General features: G+C 33.4%; 2 protein-coding genes across 8 annotated transcripts in view; both read right to left on the bottom strand.

Moving 5' to 3' along the window:
* LOC149564739 (uncharacterized) overlaps positions 1-27,821 on the bottom strand; it is a 165,590-nt gene that overhangs the window by 118,726 nt on the left and 19,043 nt on the right. For 4 of the 6 annotated variants that reach the window (XM_089818326.1, XM_089818325.1, XM_089818334.1 and 1 more), the window contains exon 2: positions 12,609-12,669. The exons of the other annotated variants lie outside the window; for them this stretch is intronic. The gene's annotated coding sequence lies outside the window, so the exon portion shown is untranslated. The remainder of the gene's footprint in view (positions 1-12,608; positions 12,670-27,821) is intronic. 6 annotated transcript variants of the gene reach the window in all.
* Positions 58-8,419, bottom strand: LOC149564740 (uncharacterized). 2 transcript variants are annotated; one of them, XM_089818336.1, is made up of 7 exons: positions 2,255-8,419; positions 1,151-2,113; positions 1,000-1,068; positions 843-908; positions 665-718; positions 499-564; positions 58-412 (listed from the first exon to the last, which is right to left on the bottom strand). In XM_089818336.1, the coding sequence occupies exons 2-7, from the start codon at positions 1,262-1,264 to the stop codon at positions 272-274; spliced, it is 510 nt and encodes a 169-aa protein (XP_089674462.1). In that variant the 5' UTR covers positions 1,265-2,113; positions 2,255-8,419; the 3' UTR covers positions 58-271. The 2 variants fall into 2 exon arrangements, with proteins under 2 accessions (XP_089674462.1, XP_089674461.1); XM_089818335.1 differs by having other exon boundaries at positions 1,151-8,419.

The following is a 27,821-nucleotide window of genomic DNA, read 5'->3' as shown; positions in this document are numbered from 1 at the left end:
ATAATGTCATATACATTAACAAACACATAATATATTATGATAACCAATAATGTCGTATATGAACAAACATATCATATATTAACCAATAATGTCATACATCAAATATGTCATACATCAAATATAGAATGTCATATGTACATCAAACGTGTATCTAATATGTCTCTCAGATGCCTATATATATACATGGGGAAGGAAACAAGTCTCTCTCTCTCTCTCTCTCTCTCTCTCTCTCTCTCTATATATATATATATATATGTATCAAATATCTCAACTACATCTTTTCCTTCCCATGAGGGGAATGAAACAAGTCTCTCGATGTCCTCTGCCGTCGTGTGGAGGGAGACAGTGGAGATGACGGGGCCCTCCTGACACGCTCACTTGACCTCTTGTTGAGGCTCTTCTCCAGGTCCAACTGATACAAAGAAAGTAGATATGAATCAATATTTATTATACGTTGAAATCAAATATATGTACTCACAAAATTAATTATTTTCTTACCGCCAACAAATAGTCACTCTGTAAGTCCACCTCAAATGCTCGTGGACGATCAGGCGTGACAAGACCCTACAACAATTCAATAAATATAATAACTTATAAATAACATTAGAAATTTTGAGATTAACTATTATAAACAACAACCAAAACGAAGAAAATTCTTTCATACCTCCGTCAGTGGCTGTGAGCTAGCCACAGCTGCGGCCACTCCACTATCAACAGACTGTCGCAGATGAGGAGGTGTGTCCGACATCATGAGTTGCATGTCATACAATACATGTTATATCTAACATGAAACATGAAATAAATATAATCAAATGAATTAAATTAACATGAAACAACTGTACCTGTGTGAAGCTCGTATGATGTCTCTGCTCTGCGTCTGTGGTAAAAGTTGAGGGTCCTGTGGAGAACTGATGCACATGCATATTTTTTTTGGTCAATCCTTAATATGATTACGTAATAAATATATGTATTAATTAAAATGATTAAATTGATACATACCTCAGGACTCATCGAAGGGACAAAAAATGGGCCTGGAGGATCGCTGCTAGGCCCAGGAACACTTTGACCCTAAATTTTGAACAATGTCAATAAATCCTAATTAATTAATCATTCACTATACGTATGAAATGTGATCAAATTAGTAATTTACCTGTGTGTCAATGCCAAATGTCTCGTTCAGGAACTGATTGGTGACAAGCCCATCATCTGCACCATCTCCGACATGAGTGCCAAATGTGCATAGGGATCCGCATGAAGTGCACATGTGACCACGACGTATAGAAGGCTCCCCCTCAACTAATGGGCACGTGGTATGGATGAGGGTCTGCGTCAAAGCATTAATGGTCCCTAGAGTGCTGGCCTCTACATGTTCCTTCACAACTGAAGGAATAATCACATGCTCGCGCTGTGGATGGACCACGGCTGCCCTAACTACATTAGGGTCAGGCGTGCTCCTGGCCTCTCAAATGATGACCCCCCACCTCTACCCTGGGAGTCTAACATATCAAAGTAATTGGGGATCTCCTCAAGGACAAACTCACAATATAATTTCTTCAAAAAATACATGGGGACCTCGTGATTGTTGCAAGGAGGGGCATCAAAAACCATCCACCATCTATCCCAAAAATTATTTCTAATAGCATCATGTATGCACCAATGGATGGAGAATCGTTTAGTACCCTCTCTAACAGTATTTTGCTCACCGAGTTTTCTAAATAATGCACATATACTACCTTTTAGTATTTCCTTTTTTCTAACATCTTCATATGACAATTTATTTGCATAAAATCTTTTTTGTTCATCCCTCTTAGCCCGCCAAATATCTAACTGACCACTAACTGAGGCTATCTGAGTGTTAATGGATTTGAGGGATGATGCCAATTGAGCCCTCATTGGATTGGTTTGCTGGATTCTTTCAACCGAGCAATGATTCCTTCTAATTCAGTTTTGCCTCTCTCTATTTCATTTCTTATATTTTCTTGTGTGCCTGGTGGAGGTCTTGCAATTGGTTCGGGTTGTGGAATTTGTTCTTCTTCTTGAGGAGGGTTTTGGTTTTGGGGTTCTTGAGGGTTTTGATGTTCTTGTGGATTTTCTGGTTGATTATGAACATTTCCTGATAAAAAATCAATTGAAATTCAAATAAATAAACAAATCTAAATGAAATTTGTAAAAACCCTACAAAAGAATATAAAAAACTTACAAAAAAACATGAAAAATATATCAAACAATGCAAAGTTAGGTTTACATCACTTACGGCGTCGTCGTGGGTGCGCTTGTGGTCTTGAATTTCGTCGACGAGGAGGCATTTTGGCAAATGGTGGTGCAAATGTTGAGTCTTCAACTCGCATACACACTGCTCACTATAGGAGTAGAAGAAAATGCTGATGAAAATGATGGGTTGCGGGTTTGCAGCCCATCATATATACTTTTTATTTTTTAATAGCGCGTACGCACTATAGCGCGTGCGCGCTATAGTGCGTACGTGCTATAGCGTGTGCGCGCTATAATGCATACGTGCTATACGCACTATAGCGCGTGCGCGCTATAGTGCGTACGTGTTATAGCGTGTGCGCGCTATAATGCATACGTGCTATAGCGCATACACGCTTTTTAAAATAGGAAAAAAAAAATTCCTTGTCACCTTTTTGGCACCACAACTCGGTGCATATGCCCTATACTTATTATGAATTCAATTATGCAAAACAACTTTTTAAGTAATAAATCATAAATAGGCTTGATAATTAGGAAGGTCAAATAGGCTATTATGTTTATTACAACAAATTATGAATGCAAGTTTATGGATAAATATGTTCAATGAGATCTAGGTGAACTTAAAAATTTCTCATTGAGAATTTAGAAAGGTGTAGAAATGAATCACAATCTTAGTTCAACAAATGGTGTGAAACTAAAAAAATTATATGTCAAGATATGGAAGATTTAGTAAATAAAGAAAAGTAAAATAAGTCCAAAATAGATTTTTGATAAAGTCCTACGACGAAGAATCCCTGATGGAGATATACAACCATGTAGCAAGAGTAACATCTAAAAGAATATTAAATGAAGAAGAAAAGAAATGGATAAATTCAATTGATTACATTCAAGTTCAATGATCAATAACGTACAATGTGTCAGGGAATCAGAGCTATCTAGTTGAAGCCTTAAAATATGTATAAATCTATCAAGAGATCAATATACTCATGAGAACTCAATTAGAACATCTTCCTATTTAGTTAGTCTACTATTCTACACTTAGGTACATCAAAGGGTAAAAGGACAGATGTGTGTCACCGTTTAGGATACCAAAACCTTTTCTGGTCAAATCTCATTTCTCTATCAAAACTTTTTTTTTTTTTTTTAAAACTAAAACTACACTTTTATAGATCTCAGATTAAATATCATCATTATATAAATTTTTGAGTGTTTTGATTAGTAATAATATGTTATAATCTCAAAATATTATAAATCGATATATCAACATTTCAAAAGGCGCTCCTTCAAAAAAGGAAAAAAAAATTGTAAATCATATCCAAAAAATTAAAAAATTATATTTATCTCTAGAGCAGAGAATCCTCTTCATCAATATGCAATTTTTTTTCAAGAAGATATAAATTTGATAGAGAAGTTTTGACGGTAGGAAAAAACTATTGGATTCTAATAAGGTCAAACTTGAGTACTTACAACAAAGAAAATATAAATAATAATTTTATTTTTTTTTTCCTCTAGCTATACATGTCATCTATAAGATATTTTCAAATCAGAACAAAAAAAGATGATTTGCATATACTTGTTTGACAGGAACTACACCCTATATTTTTTACAGTTAAAAAAGAGACTTCAAAATAAAATAAAATGAATAAATTCTTACTGAAAAAAATTATAAAAATTGTAGGCATAAAATTCATCCAATTCTACACATTTCATCAATTTACATCATCTTCATATTCTAAACACAAATACCATTTTTATAGTCATTAATGTCGAACTGTCACATTCTGATATCCTATTTCTTTATAAAAGGTGACATAGGTTTGTGCTTTTACCCCAAATATATTCCATATTAATTCATTTTAACAAACATGTTGGCTTAGGATATTAACTCTTTCATATGATTTGGGAGATGTATTATATCTCATAGGTTCAACCCCAAACATAGGCTCAATGATGAGGATAAAAAATAGATAAGAAATATCTATCATAGATATATATCATCACATATTCTAAGAATCAACATGAAGAATCTCAAATGGCCCTATGTAAGAATCACACAACTCTTCACTAAATCCAATGGTCTACAATCTCAACAACCAATGATCATTACTTGAGAATAAACATAGAAGAAATATGCAAGATCACCAAGAAAATAAAATGCTACCGCATCAAGTTTCTAGAAAGACTTATATTTTTTTATAGTAAAACAATTACTATTCACCATGGCTTTTTCAATATTTTCATTGTGTTGTAGTGAGTGATCTAGAAAACATTGACAAAATATGCAATGCTTCCCTTAGGGTTTGTGACAAGAGCTTAACTACTTCCTATGTGCTATAAGTCAAGTGATTGTATCAAACACTAATAGATCATTCTTTTGGTGCAAAGACAACCCTACTCTAAGAAGTGGTAGCAGAGCTTGGTTACAGGTTTGAATCCTTAGGCCCTTAGGTAATGCTGAGGGGGAGATTTTTGATAAAATAATCAGTGCTCCCCTTAGGGTTTGTGGCAAGGGCTTCACTTCCTTTTCTGTTATATAAGTTGACTATTTGTATCAAACACTAACAGATCAGTCATTTGGTGAAATGACTACCCCAATCTGACAAAAAGATGCCAAGAAGATGGCCATTTATGCCCATAAGGAAGGAGAGATTGAGAGAAGCCACTAAGGATTGAATGCCACCGTATTGTTAATCGCAGATTGGTTTTCTCAAGGTAGTGACAAAATACTTAAGTCCTTATCTAGCAGAAACTAAGTGCATGCCGAGTAATCAAAGCATGTCGAGTATGAATCTCCAAACAATACATGCCAAGGAATATGACAATTAGTGTCCAGTAATAGTAGGTGTCGAGCAGTCAATGTGTACCAAGTCATTCACGTGTTGAGTAGAAAAAGGAGTTGAGTAAACTAGTATGTGTCGAGCGATTTAGGTGTTGAGTAGACAGTGAGTGCTGAGGTACTCAGAAGTTGAGTTACAACATTAAGAGAATAGTGGAGGCCAAGCATCAAAGACTCTAAATGCTAAGTGAATAGTTCATGACATAGATGTTTGTAATGGTATAAACTTCTATGTAAACCATTTTTGGGCTGACATAAATAGTATTTTACAATTATAGAAGCTGAGTATGGAGACATATTATGAATCGCTAAATAATACATGTAATGATTCTGATTGAGGGAAGCTTTAGGTGGTAATAAGGATCAACTACAGTTGTTGATTCTTACCTAATTTGTCAACACCAATATTTATTTAAAGAGGCTAAAGCCTAAGAATTTTTCGAGTGTGCAAGGAGAAAAATGCTAAGAGTTCATAAGGCATTCATGGTGGCTTAGATGGCTATGATAGAGTGATACTTTGCAGTATCAGTTTGACAACAAAAGATTAAAGAAGTGAAAGAACAAAGGAGACATATCTAATCAGGAGGATCAAGGTTTAAACAACAAGGAGGAGATCTGACATTAAGTAGCAAGGTGCTAATCAAAGGATCACAGTGTTGAATCATTCTAATAGGTGATATAGAGAAAATCTCTTAACTAAGTAGTCCTAACAGGCTATTATAAATATCTTAACCAAGTACTTACTTTATTATAAGTTTAAATCCTCTAAAAAGGTGAGACATAACAGTGTTTGTAAGGTTCTATCAAGGAAGACCTCTCACAAGGCAGATCATAAATTATGATCAAACACATTGTAGCCATAATTGGCCACACTTTACAACTGTAGTAGTGAAGATTTGTGGGTGTCATACCCATCCCAATTTTACATTCTCATTGGAGGGTTTTTGAGTAACCAAATTTATTGTCTTATGTGTTATTTACCTTATGCTATGGATGTGATGCATGTTAAGTTAATTCAGCTTATATGTTAAGTTATGATATTGATGTTGGTGATATGTTTTAAGAGGAAAAAGTTTTAAGTGTTGATTTACCCCCCCTTTCTTAGAACTTACTTTTTCATTGTTATTTACAACAATTGGTATCAAAGCTTAGTCCTCTACAAAGTAAAGTTTTACATCTTTGGAGGTAAGGTCTTGAAGATGAAAGTGTACAAGGTGGGAAAGATTATTGAGAAATAGAAGAATGAAATATAGCTTTCCCTACATCAACTCAAGGGGGCAAGAGAGGAACTCCAATGTTCATTGAAGAGAAGAAAGGAATTGGTTATTCAACAAAATGACACTCAATAGCAAGAGGAAGATACTACTACATTGTTTGAAGATGGAAACTTAAATGAATTTGATGCAGCAATTATAGATCTAATGGAAAAGAAAAATGCCTTAATTGAAGAAGTCAAAAATATCAAAAGAGAACAAGAAGTACAATCAATATTGCTATTTCAAATAACTGAAATGAAAAAGAAAGCCAAGGAAGACAAAATCATGATTAAAGAACACAAAAGAATACTAATTAACAGACTTGGAGAGAAGACATCATATGTGTAGAAGCTTGCCAACATAAATTGGATACAATAAATCAATTAATGCTTACAAACCATGAATTGAATAGAAAGGAAACTGAGATCACAACCCTAAAATCACTGAAAGATCTATTGAAAAATGAACTAAGAATAGAAAAGGAATTCATTGACAAATTCGACAAACCAAGTGAAGCCATAAAATACTTTGACAATTTGACAGAATCACCAAGGCTTAATAATGATACAACTAGACTGGGATACACTAATACTGAAGACCAAGAATCCTCTAAAACTGGCAAGCAAAGGAATAACTAAGGTAAGAAATACAAATCCACTTGCAATAATTATGGAAAATCGGGTCATACAAAATGATGCAAAGGAGGTTTTTGAAAAGAATACAAGTGTCACATGGAATAAGATAGGGATGTCAATAGATACTATTCCAGATCGCATTGTTGCCTTTGCAATTAGAGTCATTGCCCATAAGTTATTTCAGTCGAGCTGGCTAAACAATGTTTCCTATATGGCAATGGATTTAGTTTACAAAATTGCGAAGAGAGATCATTCCTATGACTTTGTCAAGTTACAAATACAACAATTATCATAAAACTTGGAAGCCATTAGGAAGGCCAAAAGTGCATTTTTCAAGTTTGGTTCTTTGATTGTTTGCATATTTTTCTATGTGCAAAACACATTTCCCACTTTTCCTAAAGTTGCTTTGAGGACCAACAGGTTAGTTACGTAGCAGATTTCAAAATTCATTGAGCAACTTGGAGACAATTTTGGGTGAGCCATGACTAATTATTTTAATGACATTAAGAAATCCATGAAACAAAGATTGAGGATTCAGGAATCATTAGTGGAACAACATTACAATTATGTGTGTTTCCTAGTTGATGCAGATTATACATATGAGATGGTTAGATGGTTAATACCCTTGCCATATGAGATCAATGTCGATGAAGACTGTACAACAATCACAACCTTACTAGTAGAATAAATTGATAAAGATGCTACATCTTTTGGAAACTACGATGAAGCCAAATCCAAAATAAACAATGTCTTGAAAACAACTACAGTTTTGAGAAAGAAGAACAAACTTATCAAAAAGCTTAAAGAGAGATTTGGTGAAGGTGAAGGTCAAGATGAATAAGAAGAAGAAGAATAGGGCCAAGCAACATTAAAACTTACCCAAGGCCTAGGTGAAGATTTTGAAGGTATCAAGGAAGAAGAAGCAGAGGAAGCACCTAAGGAAAAGGAGAAGAAAAGGAAAGCATAGATTGAAATAGTGGAGAAAGATGAGAAGACTATGAAGAAGTCACAATGAAAGCCAACCATATGTATAACTACATAAAGCAAAAGGGTAGCCACTACACAAGCTAAAGAAGTGACAAAGGAAAAGGGAAAGAAGGCCAATAGTGCAATAGACCCGAGACAGCCTGCTCCAAAGACATTCAAGAGATTAACCAATAAGTACACACCTCAGAAAAATTCAGATGAGGAAAAGACACAGTCAAATGACTTGAGTCAATTCAAGGTGGTAACTCACAATCCCTCTTCTGACATTAACAACTTGTATGAAAACATTACAACCAATACAAATTTCTCAGGTTTTACAAATGCTGATTTTGATAAGCTAAGGAGCATTGATAAAAATAAGGTTAAAGAGGCCATATATAATATGATGGCTACTTTCAAGACTACTTCTCTAGAGATTGCCAATACTTTACCTCAAAGTCTTTATGAAAGAGTTGAGAAAAAGTGGCAATTCAGTTTGACCACTGAGACACAAATCAGGGAAACTACTCTAGCCCAAGTAATGTTTGAATTGGATAAAAACATGATTGCCAAAGCAATGGAGAAGCATAAAGGGCAATTTTCACCCAAATACATTCTAAAGGAAAAAATCAAAGATGTGGTAACAAAAAGTACATCAATTTGGAAATCTATTTATTGGCTATCCACTAAAGCTATAACAGAAAAAGGTGAACAAGAAGAGCACAAACGTAAGAAGGATGAGAAAGAGAAAGATCAAGAGGTAAGCCCAGTCAAGGAAGGTAATGTGGAGGGAGTTGAAGGAATAGAAAAGGAGGAAACAACTGAAGAAGAGTAGCAAGATGCATAGGATATATACACAAATGTTGAGTTCCGATCACCCACATGATGACAAAGAGAGTCAACAGGACTTAGTAACCATCAAGGATGTTCCTAATAAAATAACACATAATGTCAATCTTTTGATTGAGGATGTTTTGAACAAAATTCTGCACAACTCTACCAATGCAACACTTTTATGCAATACTCCTATATTGGTGAGAGTGGATTAGATTCAATAGGCAGAAGTTGCATGTGCATGGGAGAAGCTACAAGATACATAAAATGTACTCCCACGAACTATAGAGATAAAAGAAAAGGAATCACAGGATCTACAACGAAATCAAAGTGTTAACCTCGAATAAAAGGATGATACAACTAAGACACCATATGCAATGCCAATAACTATGATTTAGATGAAAGAGGCAGAAGCACAATTTAGAGATACATCAATGCCCAACCTAAACAATTCAGGTTTGTCTATTGTAGTGATTACTGAGAAGGATGGAATAGAAGTGCATAAGGGTCAAGAAGCAAGTCTTGTACCTATTCCACCATTATAGGGTGAAGTTCGGAAGGAAAGAGACAATATTGAAGAGTTGAAGCTGACTACTAAACTTGAGGAGCAAATTGCAATATAGACTCTAGTCACCTTGCCAGTTTCCATTTTTCTTTTCAGTCATTACACTCTTTAGAGGCTAACTACACATGCCACATGATTACAGATATCACAGCTCAATTCAAGCACACCAAAAAGTGACAAAGTTACATCATTTGATGATGTAAGCTTAGATGAGGTGATTAAGTTACCAAAGTTTGATCTAAATACAATCACAGTTAAAGAGATGAGCATTCCTCAAGAAACTCTTTAGACAAAGAAGAGGCAAGAAATATTAAGCAGGGAACAGAAATAAAAGCAAGTCCTCCATGAAATTAAAGACATATTCATGGATGCTTTTAACCTTTCAAAAACTAATGAATATAAGCCCATAATAGAGCAACTTGTAACCATTGTGGACAAGATAAAGGATGAAAACCTAGACTCTAATGTCAAATTGTAAGAATGGTCTAAAAGGAAATTTTATACAAAGGGGTTTTAGAGAATATATCTAGTGCTATTACACTAAGACGAGTTGCTTTAGCAACCAAAATGGAATGTGTGAAGAAGGTATTAGAGAATATTTTCTCTCTATACAAAAAATCATGCAACGTTGATCTATTCACTAGGGAAAATTAAAAGGTTATTGACTAGCTGCAAGGTGATTTGAAACTCTCAGGTAGTACATTACATTAATCTCCTAGTCAAATATCTGATCTACCTTGATCAGTATACAATCCATGTTAACACCTCCCATGGAAGTGTTAAACAATGAACGAGCCTATGCTAAAACATTGATGAAGACTCCCAACTTTCTACACATGATGATGGGGACGCAACCCAAGCACAGAATGGACACAACAGGAAAAGGGAAATTGTATTACCTGTGAAAATAAGATAGTACATTCAATACAAAGAAAATAGACTTCATAACATGCCCTAAGGGCTTACAATAACATAAATCTGGAGATAATTTCTCCTTTCAGTACCTCCTCTCAAACTCCACTCCGAACTGCCTTTTACAATGCCAAAAATGTCCTTAAATAGACCCCAGAGGGTTAAGGACTAGGAATACATTCTAGAAAGTGCTAGTAGGCATCCACCGACCAAGTAGAAGGCTCCAGAAGCCGCGTTAGAAGTTGGTGCAAATCTAGAAGAATCCAAAAACGGTAACCGAACTTTCGAGAGGCATAACTTTTGAACCGTAGCTCTGATTGACGAACCGTTTACATTTTCGGAAAGCTCTCGAAGCGCTCTATAGCCCTATGGACCAGCTTTGCTCGTCCCCCATTTTTCAGCCCTTTTTGAGGTCATTTAATGCCCTTAACCTTACTTTGAAGCATTCTTAGGAGGTCTTCAAAAATCGAAAAATTGCAATAACTTTCAAACCGTGGGGCCTTTTGACCTGATTCTTTTTCTGGAATGCTCTAAATTACAATTACATTCATCTGGCCAATTTACACCTCCTAGTTCACCAAAATGATGGCTCAATTACATACTCCTATTTTTTTCGGCATTTACACGTATCCCAAGGTGTTCAAATACTCTATCCTAGAACATTGATAGTGGAACTATGAGAGTTGGAACCTTTATTTGACCCAAATGGGTATCCAGAAATGAAAACACATGAAACAGAAACTAAGTCTAAGTACATTTTTTTTTGGGTGACACAGGATTGCCCTTATACCTCTGGATGCTCCTGCATCACATGAAGGCTTAGTTGACCATGCTACTGATCTTGAAATACAGATTCATTCATTAGATGCAGCATGCAATAACTGGGATGCAGCATTGAAGATCATACTTGAGCTACACAAACCATTCTTGGACAAACACACTATAAGTGTACAACCAAAATGACATAAGTGTCAAAAAAGGGAGATATGAAGTTTTTGGGATATAAAATTTTGGTTAAGTATTTTTGAAGGAAATGTATCAAGGCTGCAAATTTTGAAGTTTTGAGAATTTTGTATATGAGCCGAGTCATTAAGATATATTGTCTGACTTATGCATACAATAAAGTTGTATATGCATACAATCAAAGTATGTCGAGCATCAATCTCTAGACAATACATGCCGAGCAATATGGCAGTTAGCACCAAGCACTAGTAGGTGTCAAGTAGTCAATGTGTACCAAGTCATTCAAGTGTCGAATTGGTAGAAGGAGCTGAGTAAACTAGTATGTGTCAAGTGATTCAGGTGCCAAGTACACAGTAAAGGCTGAGCATCAGAGCTTCTAGATACCAAGAAGATAAGTATAGAGACATTACGAATCCTGAAATAAACATGAAACCAATCAGACTAAGGGAAGCTTTAGGCAAAAATAAGGATCAACCACAACCGTTTATTCTTACCGAATACATCACCACCAATATTTATTTAAGAAGGCTAAACCCTAAAAGGTTTATGAGTATGTGAGGAGATGAATGCTAAGAGTTCATAAGGTATTCATGGTGGCTTAGATGGCTATAACCGAGTTATACTTCGCAGAATTAGTTTGAGAAGAATATAGCAAAGAAGTGAAACGAAAAAGGAGACATACCTAATTAGGAGGATCAAAGTTTAAATAGCAACGAGGAGATTTGACATCAAGAAACAAGGTACTAACCAAAGGATCACAGTTCTGAATCATTCTAACAGGTGATACAAAGAAAATCTCTTAACCAAGCAGTCTTAACAAATTGTTGTAAATCTCTTAACTGAGTGCTTACTTTATTGTAAGTTTAAATCCTCTAACAAGGTGAGACCTAACAACCTTTGTAAGCCTCTAACAGGGTAGAACATACATTATAATCAAACACATTGTAGCCATATTTGGACACACTTTACAACTACAGTTTTGTAGTTGTCATCCCCACCCCAGTTTACTTTATCCTGCAAAATTTAGATAATATTTTACCAAATCTTAAGATACCTTTAAAAAAATTAATTAAAATATATTTTTAATTGACTTAATTCTTTCGAAATAAATAATATTCAAATAGTTAGAAGGAAGATAGTGCTAGAAGACTATATACTTTCAATCCAAGTAAACCTCATTTTAAAATATAATGAGTAAAAAAAAAGCTATTGTGAGTTAGCTTTCGTAAATTTATTTTTTTACACCCAAATTGATTTATTCAAGACACTTCAATTCCTTAAAATCTAACATATCCAAATCTTCACCAGTCATATGTCTGTCATAAAAAAAAATTCTTATATTTTAAATGAAAGCAAATATTTCATAAAATTTATAATATAATCTATAAAAATAATTATTAAAATATGATGATATATGTCAAATTTCTTACTTGTGCATTTTTAAAGATGTGTCAAGCTCCTTTCAAAGTTCTTGAATTCCACTCCTAATACCTAATCACAGAAGGTTAGTTATAAACTTGTATCATAATTTAACATATTTTAAACCAATTTATACACAAACTTTATTTTAAAATGTTGTTCACTTATATAGGTAAGAAAAGCATGTAGATCTATAGTAATTATTTAAAATAATGTCAAAAAACATTTATGATACAATTTTGTTTATTTTATGATAACCGTGATAGATCTAAAAAAATTGAAAAGGAGCACAATGTAAAGGATTTAGAAGAGATAAAACTTGGAACCAAAAAAGCACCTAAGAAAGTGTATATATGGAGGAAGTTGTCTCCTAAAATCAGCAAAACTTTAGTTGATTTATTGAGAGAATAAAGACATGTATTTGCATGGACATAAGATGATTTCAAAGCCTATAGAAAGAATCTTTTCCAGCATGAAGTCTCATTGAACCTAGTCCCTATTAGCAAAAGAAATGGTGATATAAGATTATGTGTTGATTTCAAGAATCTCAAATAATGGTCTTTAAATCATTGAGGCCATGTTGCAAAGTCTTACTAGGTCAAAATTGATGTCCATAATAGATGGCTTCTCTAGGTACAATCAGGTGGTTGTGAAGGAATTAGACCAATACAAAATTGCATTCACAACACCTTGGGGAATATATGTTTATAGTAGGATGCCCTTTTGTTTAACTAATGCTGGTGCTACTTTCCAGAGTGATGCAGGTGCATAACTAAATTAAGAGTAATTCTAGAAATTCCTAAATTGAGTGTTTATTAATCAAATAAAGCTATTTTAGCTAAGAGGTAGATAGTTGGATGGATTTAAGGGATATATGCATATTAGGTTTTGAATTTTTTTAGCCTATGCATTTTAGTATATATTTAAACCTATGTTGTAACCTATAGGCAAGGGTGGAAAACTCATAATGTAAATAATATTGCATGATTTGTTTGCCATATTTTTATTAATGATTTTGTTTTCTCATGAGTTTTCTCGGCCATCATTCTGCAAGTGCATTAGTTTGCTTTGCCTTCAACTCTTCCAGCTACATTAGTTGGTATTAGAGTTGGAGGATCCTAAGTATTTGTTTTTTGTGGTAAAAGTGAGAGGATTCGCTGAGAAGAGGGCTTCATAGTGATGGGCATGAGCATGAGAAAGGTAGTGTGTATTGTGGTCATCTTGAGAAATTTGTTGGAGTGGTTGTTTCAGAAATCAAAGTTGTGTCAAGTCGGTTGTCAGTGCCACTATGAGAAGAGTCACGGTGGTTGAATTTAAAAGAGCTTTCGCTACTTGGAAATAAGTTTGCATGGAAGATCTCTACAGTTGAGAAAAGTTGTTACTAGCGATTATGAATATTATAGTGTGTGTATTCATCATGGATCATTATATGTTTGTAGATATTCCCATGTATGTACTTCTTGTGCTCTGAGTCGCCATTGGAGAAGAAGAGCCACGCATGCTAAGAGGTGAATCAAAGAGGAAATTGTGTTTTTATTTTTGAGTCGTCACTGTGAAAACCAGTCTCAAAAAAATTCTTTTAACTTTCTCATTTCTCAACAAAATTGAGAAATTCAAAATGTTCTGAAAAGTTAGAAGCAAAGAGCATAAAACCCAGAAATAGTTTTGACGAATTCGTTCCACAGAATGAGCAGTTTTGATAGGAAGGTGATGGGTTTTTTTTGCAATGTCTATAAATTTTATGGAGTTAGGTCTAATATTATGTCTACTTGAAATCTCTTTTCTAAGTGATCCACTATATAAAGTGAAGAAGAGCATATTTTGATCTTAGTAGTAGTAAAAATTTATATGAGTAGAAGATTATTTTTCAACCCTCTACCATTATTGGTGTCTGAAAGTGAGGAAATCCTAGTGAGAGTGAGACAGGACCTTCTTTGTCAAGAGATGGCATTCAGAGTCCGAGGAAGAGGACAAGAACGAGGACGAGGAAGACAACCTACAAATGCAGAGATTGTAGAAGAGATGAGACGTATGCAAGCACAGTTGGAGGCTATGGAACTTGCACAAGGAGGGGGTATTGACATGGATGATGTCAGTGATGCAGACGAAGAACCCCAAGAACAAGCAACAGAACCTGAAGAAGAAGGATTTGAAACAAGATTTATCAAAGCAATTGTGGGAGCAAGTTTCAAACCCAAGTTGGAGGTACCTATTTGTGAAGGTAGCCTAGATGTTGAGAAATTGATCGATTGGATTAGTGCAATGGAGAAATATTTTGAGTATGAAAATGTTGCTAATGACAACAGAGTTAAATTTGCGGTAACACGATTGCAAGGTCATGCATCCCTTTGGTGGGATGGAGTACAAGATGAAAGAAGACAAAAAGGGAAATCAAAGATCAAGAGCTAGGATCGAATGATAGGCAAGCTAAAATGTAAATTCTTGCCTAAGGATTACCAAGTTAATCTCTTTAAAAAATTACAAAATCTTAAGCAAAAAGAAGTGTCATTTAAAGATTACACAGAGGAATTTTATAAGTTGACCATCAAAGCTGGTCATATTGAAGATGATATAGAAAAAGTGGCTCGATATCTCAATGGATTAACATATAATATTCAAGATGAAATTAATCTTCTATGTCCAAAAATAGTGGAAAAATCATACCAGTATGCTCTCAAAGCCGAGGAGAAGCTGTCTAGGAAACAAGCACAAAGCTCAAGAGGGAAAAGTAGAAGCTATAGAGGAAGAGGATCCTCAAGTGGTAGAAACCAATGGCAAGCTCATAGGGAAGAACCCAGTAGTTCACATCACCAGGAACAATCCTACCGAGGTAATGATTCCTTTAGAAGAAGAAGACCTTATTCAAGAGGTAGAGGTAGATGATTTGTTGGAAAATATTTTAAATGTAATCAATATGAACATAGATCTTATGAGTGTCTAGAGAATTCTTCCACAAGCCAAAGAAGTGCACACATTGCTCAAGCTGAGGAGGAGATTGCAGAATCAACTATTCATACAGATGTACCTAAGGTTGGAGAATCACTACTTATGAAACGAGTCCTACTTAAGCCGACCAGAGAAATTCAAGAGCCAACACAAAGGAAAGAATTATTCAAAACTACCTGTAAGCTCAAAGGTAAATGTTGGAAATTTATAATTGATAGTGGGAGTACTGACAACCTTGTATCCACTGAAATGGTTGATAAGTTAGGCTTGAAAAAGACAACTCATCCAACCCCATATAAGGTGTCTTGGCTGCAAAAAGGACATTAGGTATTGGTAACTGAACAATCTCATTTAGAATTTTAAATAGGGAGTTATAAATCTGTAAAGTAATATGTGATGTTATGCCTATGGATGTCTGTCATATTCTCTTAGGTAGACCTTGGCAGTTTGATAGGAAGGCTATCCATGATGGAAGATTTAATACATATACTTCTGAAAAAGATGGACATAAGCACACATTGATACCCCTTAAGGATGAAAATGTAGTTGAGGAGGTTAGTAGTAAGGTGTTAATGGTAAGTGGGAAAGAATTCTTGCATCATATTAAGGAGGAGGTAAATTTTTCTCTAATGGGGAAACCAAAGGTAATTCTTACAAGTACAAAATTGGCTGATTTACCTTTAGAAATTCAGAAAATGTTGGATGATTTTATTGACATTGTTGTGGATGATTTGCCTAATGAGTTACCACCAATAAGAAGTATCAACCATCATATTGATCTTATTCCTGGAGCTAACTTTCCAAACAAAGCAGCTTATAGAATGACTCCAAGAGAGAATGAAGAGATCAAATCCCAAATACAACATTTGCTTGACAAAGGACTGGTCAGAGAAAGTCTAAGTCCTTGTGTCGTTCCTACTGTATTAAGTCCAAAAAAAGATAGAGGATGGAGAATGTGCACGGATTCTAGGGCCATAAAAAAAATCACCATCAGGTATAGACTTCCTTTGCCTCGTATGGATGATTTCATGGATTGTTTGAGTGGTGCTAAGTATTTTTCCAAAATAGACTTAAAAAGTGGGTACCATCAGATTAGAATAAGAGAAGGTGATGAATGGAAAATGGCCTTTAAAACTAATGATGGGCTTTATGAATGGTTAGTAATGCCATTTGTTTTAACAAATGCTCCAAGCACTTTTATGAGATTAATGAATGAAGTGCTTAAGGAATTCATAGGAAAATTTGTAATAGTCTATCTTGATGATATTTTAATCTATAGTCAATCAAAGGAAGAACACCTTAGACACTTAAGATTGGTTTTAAGTAAGCTAAAGCAAGAAAAACTTTTAATCAATCTTAAGAAGTGCATATTTTGAAAGGATGAGTTAATTTATTTGGGTTTTTTAATATCTAAAGATGGATTGAAAATGGATCCTGAAAAGCTTAAAGCCATAATAGATTGGCCTACTCTGAAGTCAGAAGTTTTCATGGACTAGCTAGTTTTTACAGGAAGTTCATAAGAAACTTCAATGGTATTTGTGCCCCAATTGTTGAAACAATCAAGGGAAATAAAAAGTTATTCCAATGGACTAAAGAAGCAGAAACAAGTTTTCAATTACTTAAGAAAAAGATTACTGAACAACCTGTTCTAGCCTTACCTGATTTTGATAAACTCTTCCAAGCTGAATGTGATGCTAGTGGAATGGCTGTAAGTGTTGTTTTAAGTCAGGAAGGTAAGCCAATTGCTTACTATAGTGAGAAATTAAATGATGCAAGGAAGAAATATTCTTCATATGACAAAGAATTTTATGCTCTTGTTCAAGTTTTGAAAAAGTGGAGGCATTATTTGATGCCTAAAGAATTTGTTTTATATATGGACAACCATGATTTAAAGTTCATTAGTAACCAAACCAAATTAAATCAAAGGCATGTAAAATGGATTGAATTTCTTCAAAATTTCACCTTTGTTATCAAGCATAAAAGTGGTCAAACTAACAAAGTTGCAGATGCTTTGAGCAGAAAAAGTTTGATCATGCAAAGCTCTGAAATAAGCATAATGGGTTTTAATGATCTAAGGGAGATGTACAATGAACACATAGACTTCAAAGAAGCATATGAAGCATGTGTGAATCATCTTAGTAAGGATAGAAGTCCTTGGATGGATTTCATGATACAAGGTGGTCTTTTATTCAAAGGAAGTCAGCTTTGCTATCCAAAAAGTTCCATGAGAGAGAACTTGGTGAAAGAAAAACATAGTGGTAGTTTAGCAAGACGCTTCGGGCAAAATAAGACACTAGCTCAGTTGAGTGCACACTATTACTGGCTAGGTATGAGCAAATATGTTAAGAAGTTTGTAGAAAGATGTAAAGTGTGTCAACATACCAATGGAAGAAGTCAAAATGCAGGTTTATATCAGCCATTGCCAATTCCCAATAGGCCATGGGATTCAGTAAGTATGGACTTTGTACTTGGTTTACCAAGAACTCAAAAAGGGAATGATTCAATCTTTGTAGTAGTTGATCGCTTTTCCAAAATGGCCCATTTTATTTTATGTACAAAGACAACTAATGCTACAAATATTGCCAATTTGTTCTTCAAGGAGATAGTTCAGTTACATTGACTACCTAAAAGCATTGTCTCTAATCGGGACACTAAATTTGTAGGACACTTCTGGAGGACTCTATGGAAAAATTTGGGTACAAATTTAAGCTTTAGCTCAACTTATCATCCTCAAACAGATGGTCAAACAGAAGTAGTCAACAGAAGCCTTGGGAACATCTTGAGAAGTTTGGTTAATATGCATCCCAAACAGTGGGACTTGGTACTTGCACAAGGAGAGTGCGCATACAATAACTCACCTAATAGAAGCATGGGTACGAGTCTATTTTAGATTCTGTATTGTATGCATCCAAGAGGAGTATATGAGTTAAGAAATTTGGGTAAATTGGAAACAAGAAGTATCGATGGTGAAGACTTTGCAAGAGCAATGCAAGTTTTGCATGAACAACTAGAAAGGAAACTTGAAGAAAGTACCATCACGTACAAAATGAGAGCTAATCAGAAAAGAAAAGAAGTCAACTTTAATGTTGGTGACCTTGTTCTAGCACATCTTAGAAAAGAGAGATTCCCAATGGGTGAGTATAATAAACTAAAGGCTAAGAAAATTGGTCCTTGTAAGATTCAAAGGAAGTTTTCTAGTAATGCATATGAAATAGAACTTCCACCAGGAATTGGAATTTCTCCTATCTTTAATGTTGCAGATTTATACACTTTCAAAAGTGAAGAACACATAACTGAAGTTACTGAATAGGGTGAAGAGAAAATCATTAAATGGAAGCAGCAATTACCCAAAGAAATGCCAAAAGAACCTAAGGCAATTTTGGATTAAAAAGTAGTCAAGAAAACCAGGGGTAAAGAATATTTACAGTACCTTGTCAAATGGAAGGGACATCCACTTGAAGATGCCACATGGAAGACAACTTTTGAACTATCCAAGTATGGTGTGAGTATTGAAGACCTCATGGATAAGAGTACATGAACAAATCTTTTGTTCATTGGGAGTCTGATGCAGGTGCATGACTAAATTAAGATTAATTCTAGAGATTCCTAAATTCAGTGTTTTTTAATCAAATAAAGTTATTTTATCTAAGAGGTAGATAGTTGGAGGGATTTAAGGGATAGATGCATACCAGGTTTTGAATTCTTTTAGCCTATGCATTTTAGTATATATTTGAACCTATGTTGTAGCCTACAGGTAAGGGTGGAAAACTCATAATGTAAATAATATTGCATGATTTGTTTGCCATATTTTTATTGATGTTTTTCTTTTCTCGTGAGTTTTCTCGGCCATCATTTTGCAAGTGCATTAGTTTGCTCTACCTTCAACTCTTCTAGCTACATTATAGAGAACCATGGATGTGGCCTCTGCAGATATAATTGATAAGTTTATAGTGGTATATCAAGATGATTTAACAACATACTCAAAAAATGAAAGTGATCATTGTATGCATCTAGATAAGGTATTTATCAGAGCTCTCAAGTATGGTTTCTCCTTGCATCCTAGGAAATGTGCCTTTGTTGTCATTGAAGGTAAATTGTTAGGTAACTTGGTCGGAAAACATGGAGTTAGGATAGACCCAGAAAGAGTAGAACTTATAGATAAAATTCAAAAGCCAAAGAATGTGAAAGGCATTCAATATTTCTTTGGGCAGATCAACTTTCTCAAAAGCTTTGTCACAAATTTCGTAGAAATAAGTAGAACTACTTCTAAGATGTTAAATAAAGGCTCTAAAATTAGATGGAATGATGAGCCAAGTATGTCTTTCCAAAAGATAAAACAAGCAACAAAAGATGCTTTTGTTTTAAGTGCTCCTATCTATTCCAAGCCAATGCACATGTTTTATTTTGCCTCATTCCATAATATTTCAATAGTCTTATTACAGAGGAATGAGGATGGATATGGACAACCAATAATATTTTTTAGTAAATCATTGCAAGCTACGGAATTGAAGTATGATATTAATGAAAAATAGGCCTATGCATTCAAAGTTGTGAAGGAATTTAGATGCTATCTTATGGGAGCTACTATGATTGATTTTGTACCTAGTGTTGTAGTGAAGGATATCTTCTCACAATGAGAAGTTTTAGGGAGAAGATGTAGATTGATCAATAGCATCCAAAAATTAAACATAGATATCCATATTACCAAGTTGGTAAGATGACAAGGACTTGCTAAGCTGATGGCAGACGCTAATCTTGAACCAAACCAAATAAACCAACTTGATGATGATTGTAGAAGTGGCTTATGTGATATCGATATCTGTGATTGGTACAAAGAGATAATATTTCATTTATTATGTATGAAAGCTCCACATGTGTTGAATGATAACCAAAAGAGAGCCTTAAAGTTGCAAGCTATCAGATATGTTATTGTGGGTGCGCAGCTATCGTGGAGTATGGAAGGTGTGCTACTCAAGTGTGTTGATGAAGAACACAGAGTAACAATTTTGAATGAGATACATGGTGTAATATTTGGAGGCCATTATATGGCTAAAACAATAGCTCATAAGGTGATGAAAGAAAGATTTTGGTGGACCACTCTTTTAAAGGATGCACATAACCTTGTGAAAAAATGTGATGCTTGTCAAAGATTCAATGGTAAGTTAAAATTTTCTTTAAATCTATCATTGAAACTAGTAGAGGTGAAAGCAACATTCAATTAGTGGGGAATTTATTTTATAGGTGAAATTCCAAATAAGTCAAGTTGAGGACATGCTTGGATTCTAGTAGCTACTAACTATTTAACAAAATGGGTAGGAGCAATCCCTACCAGAAAATGGACTTTATTTTTGAATAATATGGTTGTGCTGCTATGAGAAAATAGTCACAGATAATGCAATGTGTTTCAGATTTGAGGAATACAAAACCTTCTATGAAAAGTATGGCATTACCAGATCAACTTCATCACCATACCACCCGCAAGGAAATGGACAGGTAGAATCCAGTAACAAAAGTTTACTGATGATGATTAAGAGGATCTTAGATGAAAAAAGAGGGCTTGGGATTCCAAACAACCATTGGCACTGTGAGCTAACAAAGTAACAATAAAACAGGTCATAGGATGTGCATCATTTGATTCAATATATGGGATACAAGCTAGATTTCTAAAAAAAATCTAAGGGGGATGTACAAGTTTTCCCAACAATATGATGAAGACATCATTGACGAAATAAAAATCAAGATGGATAATATTCTGCAATTGGATAAGACAAGGAGAGATGCTTCTGTAAAAAATGCAAAGTTGCACGTTCAAGTGAAGCAATTATATGATAAAAGGATAGTAGCATGAAAGTTTCAACCTGTGGATATGGTATTGTTATGAAATGCTAGGTTAGAAGAAAAGGGAAAATATGGAAAATTTGGTTAGGGCCATACTTGATTCATGAAAATTGGGGAGAGGATTCTTATTTTATAAAACAAATATTAGGAGGTATTCTAGAATTGCCAATTCATGAACAATTCCTGAAAAAGGTATTTTTATTGAAATAATTTGTTTTCCATGAACATTAGTTTAAATTTTTGCCTATTTTATAGATTTTGTAAAGTCTTGTGGTACTTGTTTGTTATGTGTGTTCCCCTATTTTGTCAAGTGTTGCTATCCAAATGTTGTCATTTTTTGTCATGTGTGTGATCTGATTAACCCACAAATTTTGAATTCTTGCATCGGTATAAGTTATCCATCATCCCCAAATAGAGCCACTGATAACCTGCATTTTTATTGAGCTAAAATTATGAAAATATATTGTGAAAATATCATGAAGAGTCTTGTGCAGCTAGGGTTTCTCATATATTATTGTCAAGTTTTCTACAAAAACCATAACCTAGCAGGTTTATACCTTATTCCATTTTGAAATTTTGCCCTAAACTAGGATCATACAAATGTTCTAAGAATTGTGTCTTATATCTTATCATTAAATATCTTCTTATTCCATGATGGGGTAGTTTTAAACCCTAGGTTTTATCTCCAAAGGGAGATTGCATTCGATTTTCAATGTATCCTTGTCTCTTTACTATCTCATAATCATAGTCATTAGCATAGAGTTGTAAGTCTATGGTTTTCATATCCAGATGTTACCAAATGAGGTTTAACCTAGGATCATAATTATGCAAAACAATCATATACATATTGACACCATGATTTTTTATGTGGAATCCTGGGTAAGGGAAGAACCACTTAAGACCCATAACATAAAATATTTTCAATCCTCTATAGTGAGCTTAGTAAATAGCCAACCCTATTAAAGATTACAAAATACATTGCTAGGTGTGACCCTATTATTAGCATGAATGTTGATAGTATTCCTTTCGGGGAGTATCCTAAGCATTTGTGAGCATATGGTAGTATTGATATTTTGCATTCATGACTATGTTTGTCATTGATGTCAACATAGCAGTAAGTTTGTGAAGACTGACTAAGCAGTAAACAAAGATCTTAATAGTATAGACAAGGTTTTGAATGTCTGGTGAAGCACAGCTAAGGACATGTTCTGCATTGTATCCACTAGTAGAATTTTGGTAAATAAATGACTACGTGACTAAAAGAATTAGTCATGAGACAAAAATTTTTAGTCACATGACTAAAAGTGATTAGATTCTACTAATATTTTATAATTTATAAGTACTATACATGGATAAATAAATGACTAATTTGGTCATAGGGTAAAATCAAAGTTTAAGTAAAGATAAGTGATTAATTAAATGATCCAATAAATGACTAAATAATTGGCCACCTACAGAAATTACTAAATGAATAATTGATTTTTTTTATATTAACTTGTTTGTAGATTTATAAATTTGGGTTTTTTTATTATTATTTATTTTAATGTTTACTGTATAGCATTTTCATATTGTGGTTGTTGGAGGGTTTTGATGTCATGTATAGTGAATCAATGACATCCATGGTTTGATATCCTCATAGATGAAGAGAAAAATGTCTGTGTTAAATTCCTCGATTAAGAATCAAAATGTGAAACACAAACACAAATCTGTGCTATGAGATATCATATTTGCATGCAAATTTTATAAGGAAGTTGACTAAATAAAGGTTTAGAACATAATATTTAATCAAATATCCGAAAAGAAATTCTAAACACATAAGAATAATAGATAAGAAATCAACCTCTATATATGAATAATAATAAAATATGCTATACTTTGTATGTCCAAACATTTACACATGATTTGTGTGGTGCAAAATCATATTAATTAAAAAAATAAGAAAATATCTTTTAACTCTTCAACGTATAATATCTTTATTATAATATTTAATATACATAATATTTAGATTATAGAGGATATCACTATTAATAAATATTAAATATATTAGATGTGGCCCACATATTGACATTTTGATAATGCATTTAAAGAAAAATCTATTGTTGAAAATTAAAAAAATTGAAGTCTTATTCTTCTCATACTTTCCTTTTAGCATTTTAGTTTGTTCCTTTAAAAAACTTGACTAAATAGTAGGAAAAGCAAACAAAATCAATTAATAATAGAAATAGTTAATTATGATTTGAAAAGCAAACAAAAGCAATTACAATAATAGAAATATTTAATTATGATATATTAGTTAATATTATTTTTAATACCAACTAATAAAATAGACAATTGAAATATGCATGTTTCCTTATTATGTAAGAGATAATATTTTGTCAAAAGGTAATTTCTATTTAGTATCTTATTGTTGTATGTGCTTTGATTGAAGTTATTGTTTAAATATTTGTTGATTCAAATCTTCTTAATTGTAAATGTTAATATTTCTTGTGTTGTTATTTATTCATTTGTGGTTTCTGGCTTGATTCATTTTCATCCTATACTTGTTTGGAGATTTGATTAATCTGTGCTTTCTATCTTATTCTTCTTATTTCTCTCATGATTGAAGTCTTATGTATTTCGTTGATAAAAATTTGATCTAGACACCCAGTTTGAGCACTTACCTTATGTGTATGGTAGCAACATATGTGTTCTTGTAGTTTGTGTGGTTTTACAGCTCATATTCATATTTCATAGTACCATTAGCTTCCCTCCAATTCTAACATTCTATTCTTTGTTTTTTTAATATGTGATGGTGTGTCAGTAAAATATACTAAGAGAGATAGAGAATATATAGAATGTAAGATACATCCATTTTTTATTGTCTTAATTTTACATTCATGCTTTTAGTTTTATTCAATAATATTTTTTATTGGAAGAAAGTAATTAACTTACAAATATGGAAAATAATATTAGTTTCATTCAAAAATTTGTAATCTACTAGATCTTAATTTTAAATCTTAAATAGTAAGTATTTAAGTATTTAAGATAGTAAGTAAATCTTAATTTTTTAAATGAAGGAAACCATATTAGAAAGGAATTTGTTTATAGCTACTTTCTTTAAATTTAACATATGCCTCTTTTTTTGTGTGTATTTTAATCTTATACATTTAAAAAATATATATATTATCAACTAAGAAAGTTTCTTTAAATTATATTTAAGGAAAATCATATTTCCATATTATAATATAAATTTGAGATATTAGTAACACTAATTCACAATGTATGATCATATTACTTATAATGTTATTATTACATCATATTACTTATACTATTATTATTACATCATAGTCCTTATTAGTGAAAAAAATTATCATCATCTAAATGCATTACATTACCTTCCCTTTTCAAGTCTCTATTAATGATTTTCCTATATCAAATTGTATCTTATAAAGAGTACCCAATTTTTAAGAACTCATATATATTTGAATTAGGTAGACGCAATACATATAGAATTGTTTTGTGGAAGCATATCTTATAAGGGGTTAGATACTTTCCTATCTACAATTATTATCTTTAATGTAATTTGTATATTTTTCAATTAATTTCTATAATATATTTTTATTTTGTATAATATAGATAATTTTAAATTTTAAATTTATTAAATATGTACACATTTATAATGATCTATTTATATGTAGCACATAAGATGCTATATCTAATAATTATTATTATTATAATTATAATCATCATGAATTATAATTTACATGGGGCATCATATGTTATTAAAATATTTAACTCATGGATAAAAATCGCCCTAAAACAATTTTGAAACCTTAAAAGTCATTTTCATCATTTTCATCGCATCATTTTTCACAACTTAGTTTTCAGAAATCTCTTAGAGGGCGCCACTATTTCTAGGATTTCTTGGAGAATGGATGAATCTCTATGTGTATGCGAGAGGCTTTGGGGCTTTAATGGAGGGTTTTCTCGTGTAGCAAATTATGCCCATTTCACAGCTATTGATGGTCTTTAAGGGTTTTCACACTGTTTATGGAAATCTTTTGCAAAAATAAATTTGCATATTTTGAAGATCTTTGTCTCTCTATCATTTGAAGTGTTCGCTACATAATTCTGTGGAACTTCTGAGAAATCTCTTCTGCTTGAGCTCCATGTTGCTCTTCTTGCAGATTTTAACCTTTCATAAAAAATGTATGTGCTCCTAGTTAATATTTTCAATTTTGACAAAAATGATTTTAAGTCATCACACCTTGCATCTTCTGCTAACTAATTTTTCCTTCCTATGTCGCAATCTTTATATGTTTCCTTGTAATTGTTTCCCCTCTGCCACATCATTTAATAGGTCTATGAACATCATGTTGTCTAAGAATCAAATGAGGTTTTATGGTTTTTTAAATAAAAAATAATAGTTGTATGTTTTTGTGAACCTCCATATGTTAAAAAGTGAGTATTAGAAGTGTGCTTGGCTAAAGGACTTCAAAACATCCACTTGGACTATCACCCTATTAAAGGATTTACAACAGCCTATTAGGACTACTCTGCCTAGGAAATTTAACTAAAATCACTTGTTAGGATGTTTCAGCATAGATCTTGTGATTGGCTCTGGTTGCATGATTAAATATCAAATCCATACAGTGTTCTTCTTGATCCTTCCTAATCTGATGTGATAATTGTTGTATCCTTTTGTTCTTGTTCTCCTCCAGCTCATTCTGCAATTCACTCTCTATAACTTCTAAGTCTCCATGAATGCTCTGTTTTTGCATGCAAACTTCTCTATTCTTCTCCTTCAATCCCTTATACACTCATATAAATTTTAGGGTTTCGTCATCCTTAAGAAGACTAGAAGACTTAGGGTTAGGTATGAATCTACAGCTGAGATTCATCCTTTTTGCCACTCAATCCTTCCTATTTTTTGATTGGCTGCATGTAATTGCATAGGGAATCTACATACAAATTTGTCCTTATCTTCAAAAGATCGTATTATATCCTTTGGTTGGCTGAAAAACAGTTTACATAGTTGTTTGTCCAATCACAAACAAGTATGTCCAATCTGTGTTACTTGGCACTTGAAGTTACTGATGCTTGGCACATACTCTAATTTTGTTTCCGACTCAGCACTTGAACTGCTCAGCATCTATTATTTACTAGGTATTGGAATGACTCGGCACTCGTTGCAACTCGGCACAATCTTGTATTTACATATCATACTCGGCATGCATTACTAGTTCGGCATAAACTAAGTAAATGTTTTAAGTGTGTTGACACTCAATTGTTAAAACCAATCTGAGATCAACAATCTCCCTCTTTGACATGAGTTTCAAAAACACTTAACTATACATAATTATCTAATCTTCTCGAGTATAATATATTCAAAACTCGGCCTATGTAAAAAACTTCAAAATTTCAAAATTTTGTAATAGACTATATACCTCAAGATTTATGACTCCCCCTGAGTTAATGCGCCTAATCTATATCAAAAATTTGTTCTCCATTTTGAGTAGATTTGTCTCTTGTTGATACTCTTTGTCTTCAATGTGTTTTCAACTGATGATCTATCATCTGATATGTGCTTTGCTCTGTATCTGTCTCTGTATCTATATTCTTCAAAATGTATATCACTGGGGTCAAAAATTGATTTAGCTCCCCTTTCATTATTCTTTTCTTTCCTTATCTATTCATTTTCCTATTTTCTCCCCCTTTGGTTTATTTTCCCTTGTTTGTTTAATTTCCCCCTTTTCATTCACTTGTATCTCCCCCTTTTTATTCTTTTATCTCTCCCTTTTTGAAACTTATGTCAAAGGGTCTATACACTTAGAGTGTATCTATCCAAAAAGGATTTGTGGACCTCTATGATTATTTTCAAAGCAGTATCCCAATTGTCACCTGCAACATCCAATGACTTTATTTGGATTGCTAGCTCAACTTCTAGGTGAAGTAGTCCATCTGATGTAGAAAGATTAGGATCTTTCTTCAACAAAGTTTCTGCATTTCCTAGTTCTTTATGGAGTATCTCCATATGGGGGGTAAGGGAGGCTTGGATATTAGTCAACTTGGCTTTTATATTAGCCTCTTTTGTTGTTAATATAGCTAGTTGACTTTGTGATTAAAGCAATGAGTGAAAATGCTTCTCACTCTGGGTTGGGTTCTGAGGTAATTCCATAACTGAGACTTTTAAATTTCCCTCCAAACTCAAAATTCTAAGGCTTGTTTCTTGAGTGAAGAGTGTGGAATCACATAGTTTGGTGTAAAATGAGAATATGTTCTCAAGTACCTTCTTCACTTTCTCAATTTTGTAGCCAATTCAACTTGCGTCAGTGCTATGGCACCAGATATCTTTTCCTTTACTTTCCCTTGAAATTTCCTTTTAGACCATTCCAAAAGATTGGCATTAGTGTTGTTGTCTTCATTGTTCACCTGTTCCACAATTTCTAATAACTATTCCA

This window comes from Cupressus sempervirens, chromosome 3, assembly GCF_028749045.1.
Source record: "Cupressus sempervirens isolate cs-2001-9-10 chromosome 3, ASM2874904v1, whole genome shotgun sequence".
NCBI classification, from domain to species: domain Eukaryota; kingdom Viridiplantae; phylum Streptophyta; class Pinopsida; order Cupressales; family Cupressaceae; genus Cupressus; species Cupressus sempervirens.
This window is presented reverse-complemented; position numbering and strand designations above follow the sequence as displayed.

Coding starts and splice junctions, on each gene's coding strand:
- LOC149564740 (XM_089818335.1), bottom strand. CDS start 1,264: ATGTGCACTTCATGCGGATCCCTATGCACATTTGGCACTCATGTCGGA. Junction 909..999: donor TCCCTTCGATGAGTCCTGAG/GTATGTATCAAT, acceptor CATGTGCATCAG/TTCTCCACAGGACCCTCAAC. Junction 719..842: donor ATCATACGAGCTTCACACAG/GTACAGTTGTTT, acceptor CATCTGCGACAG/TCTGTTGATAGTGGAGTGGC.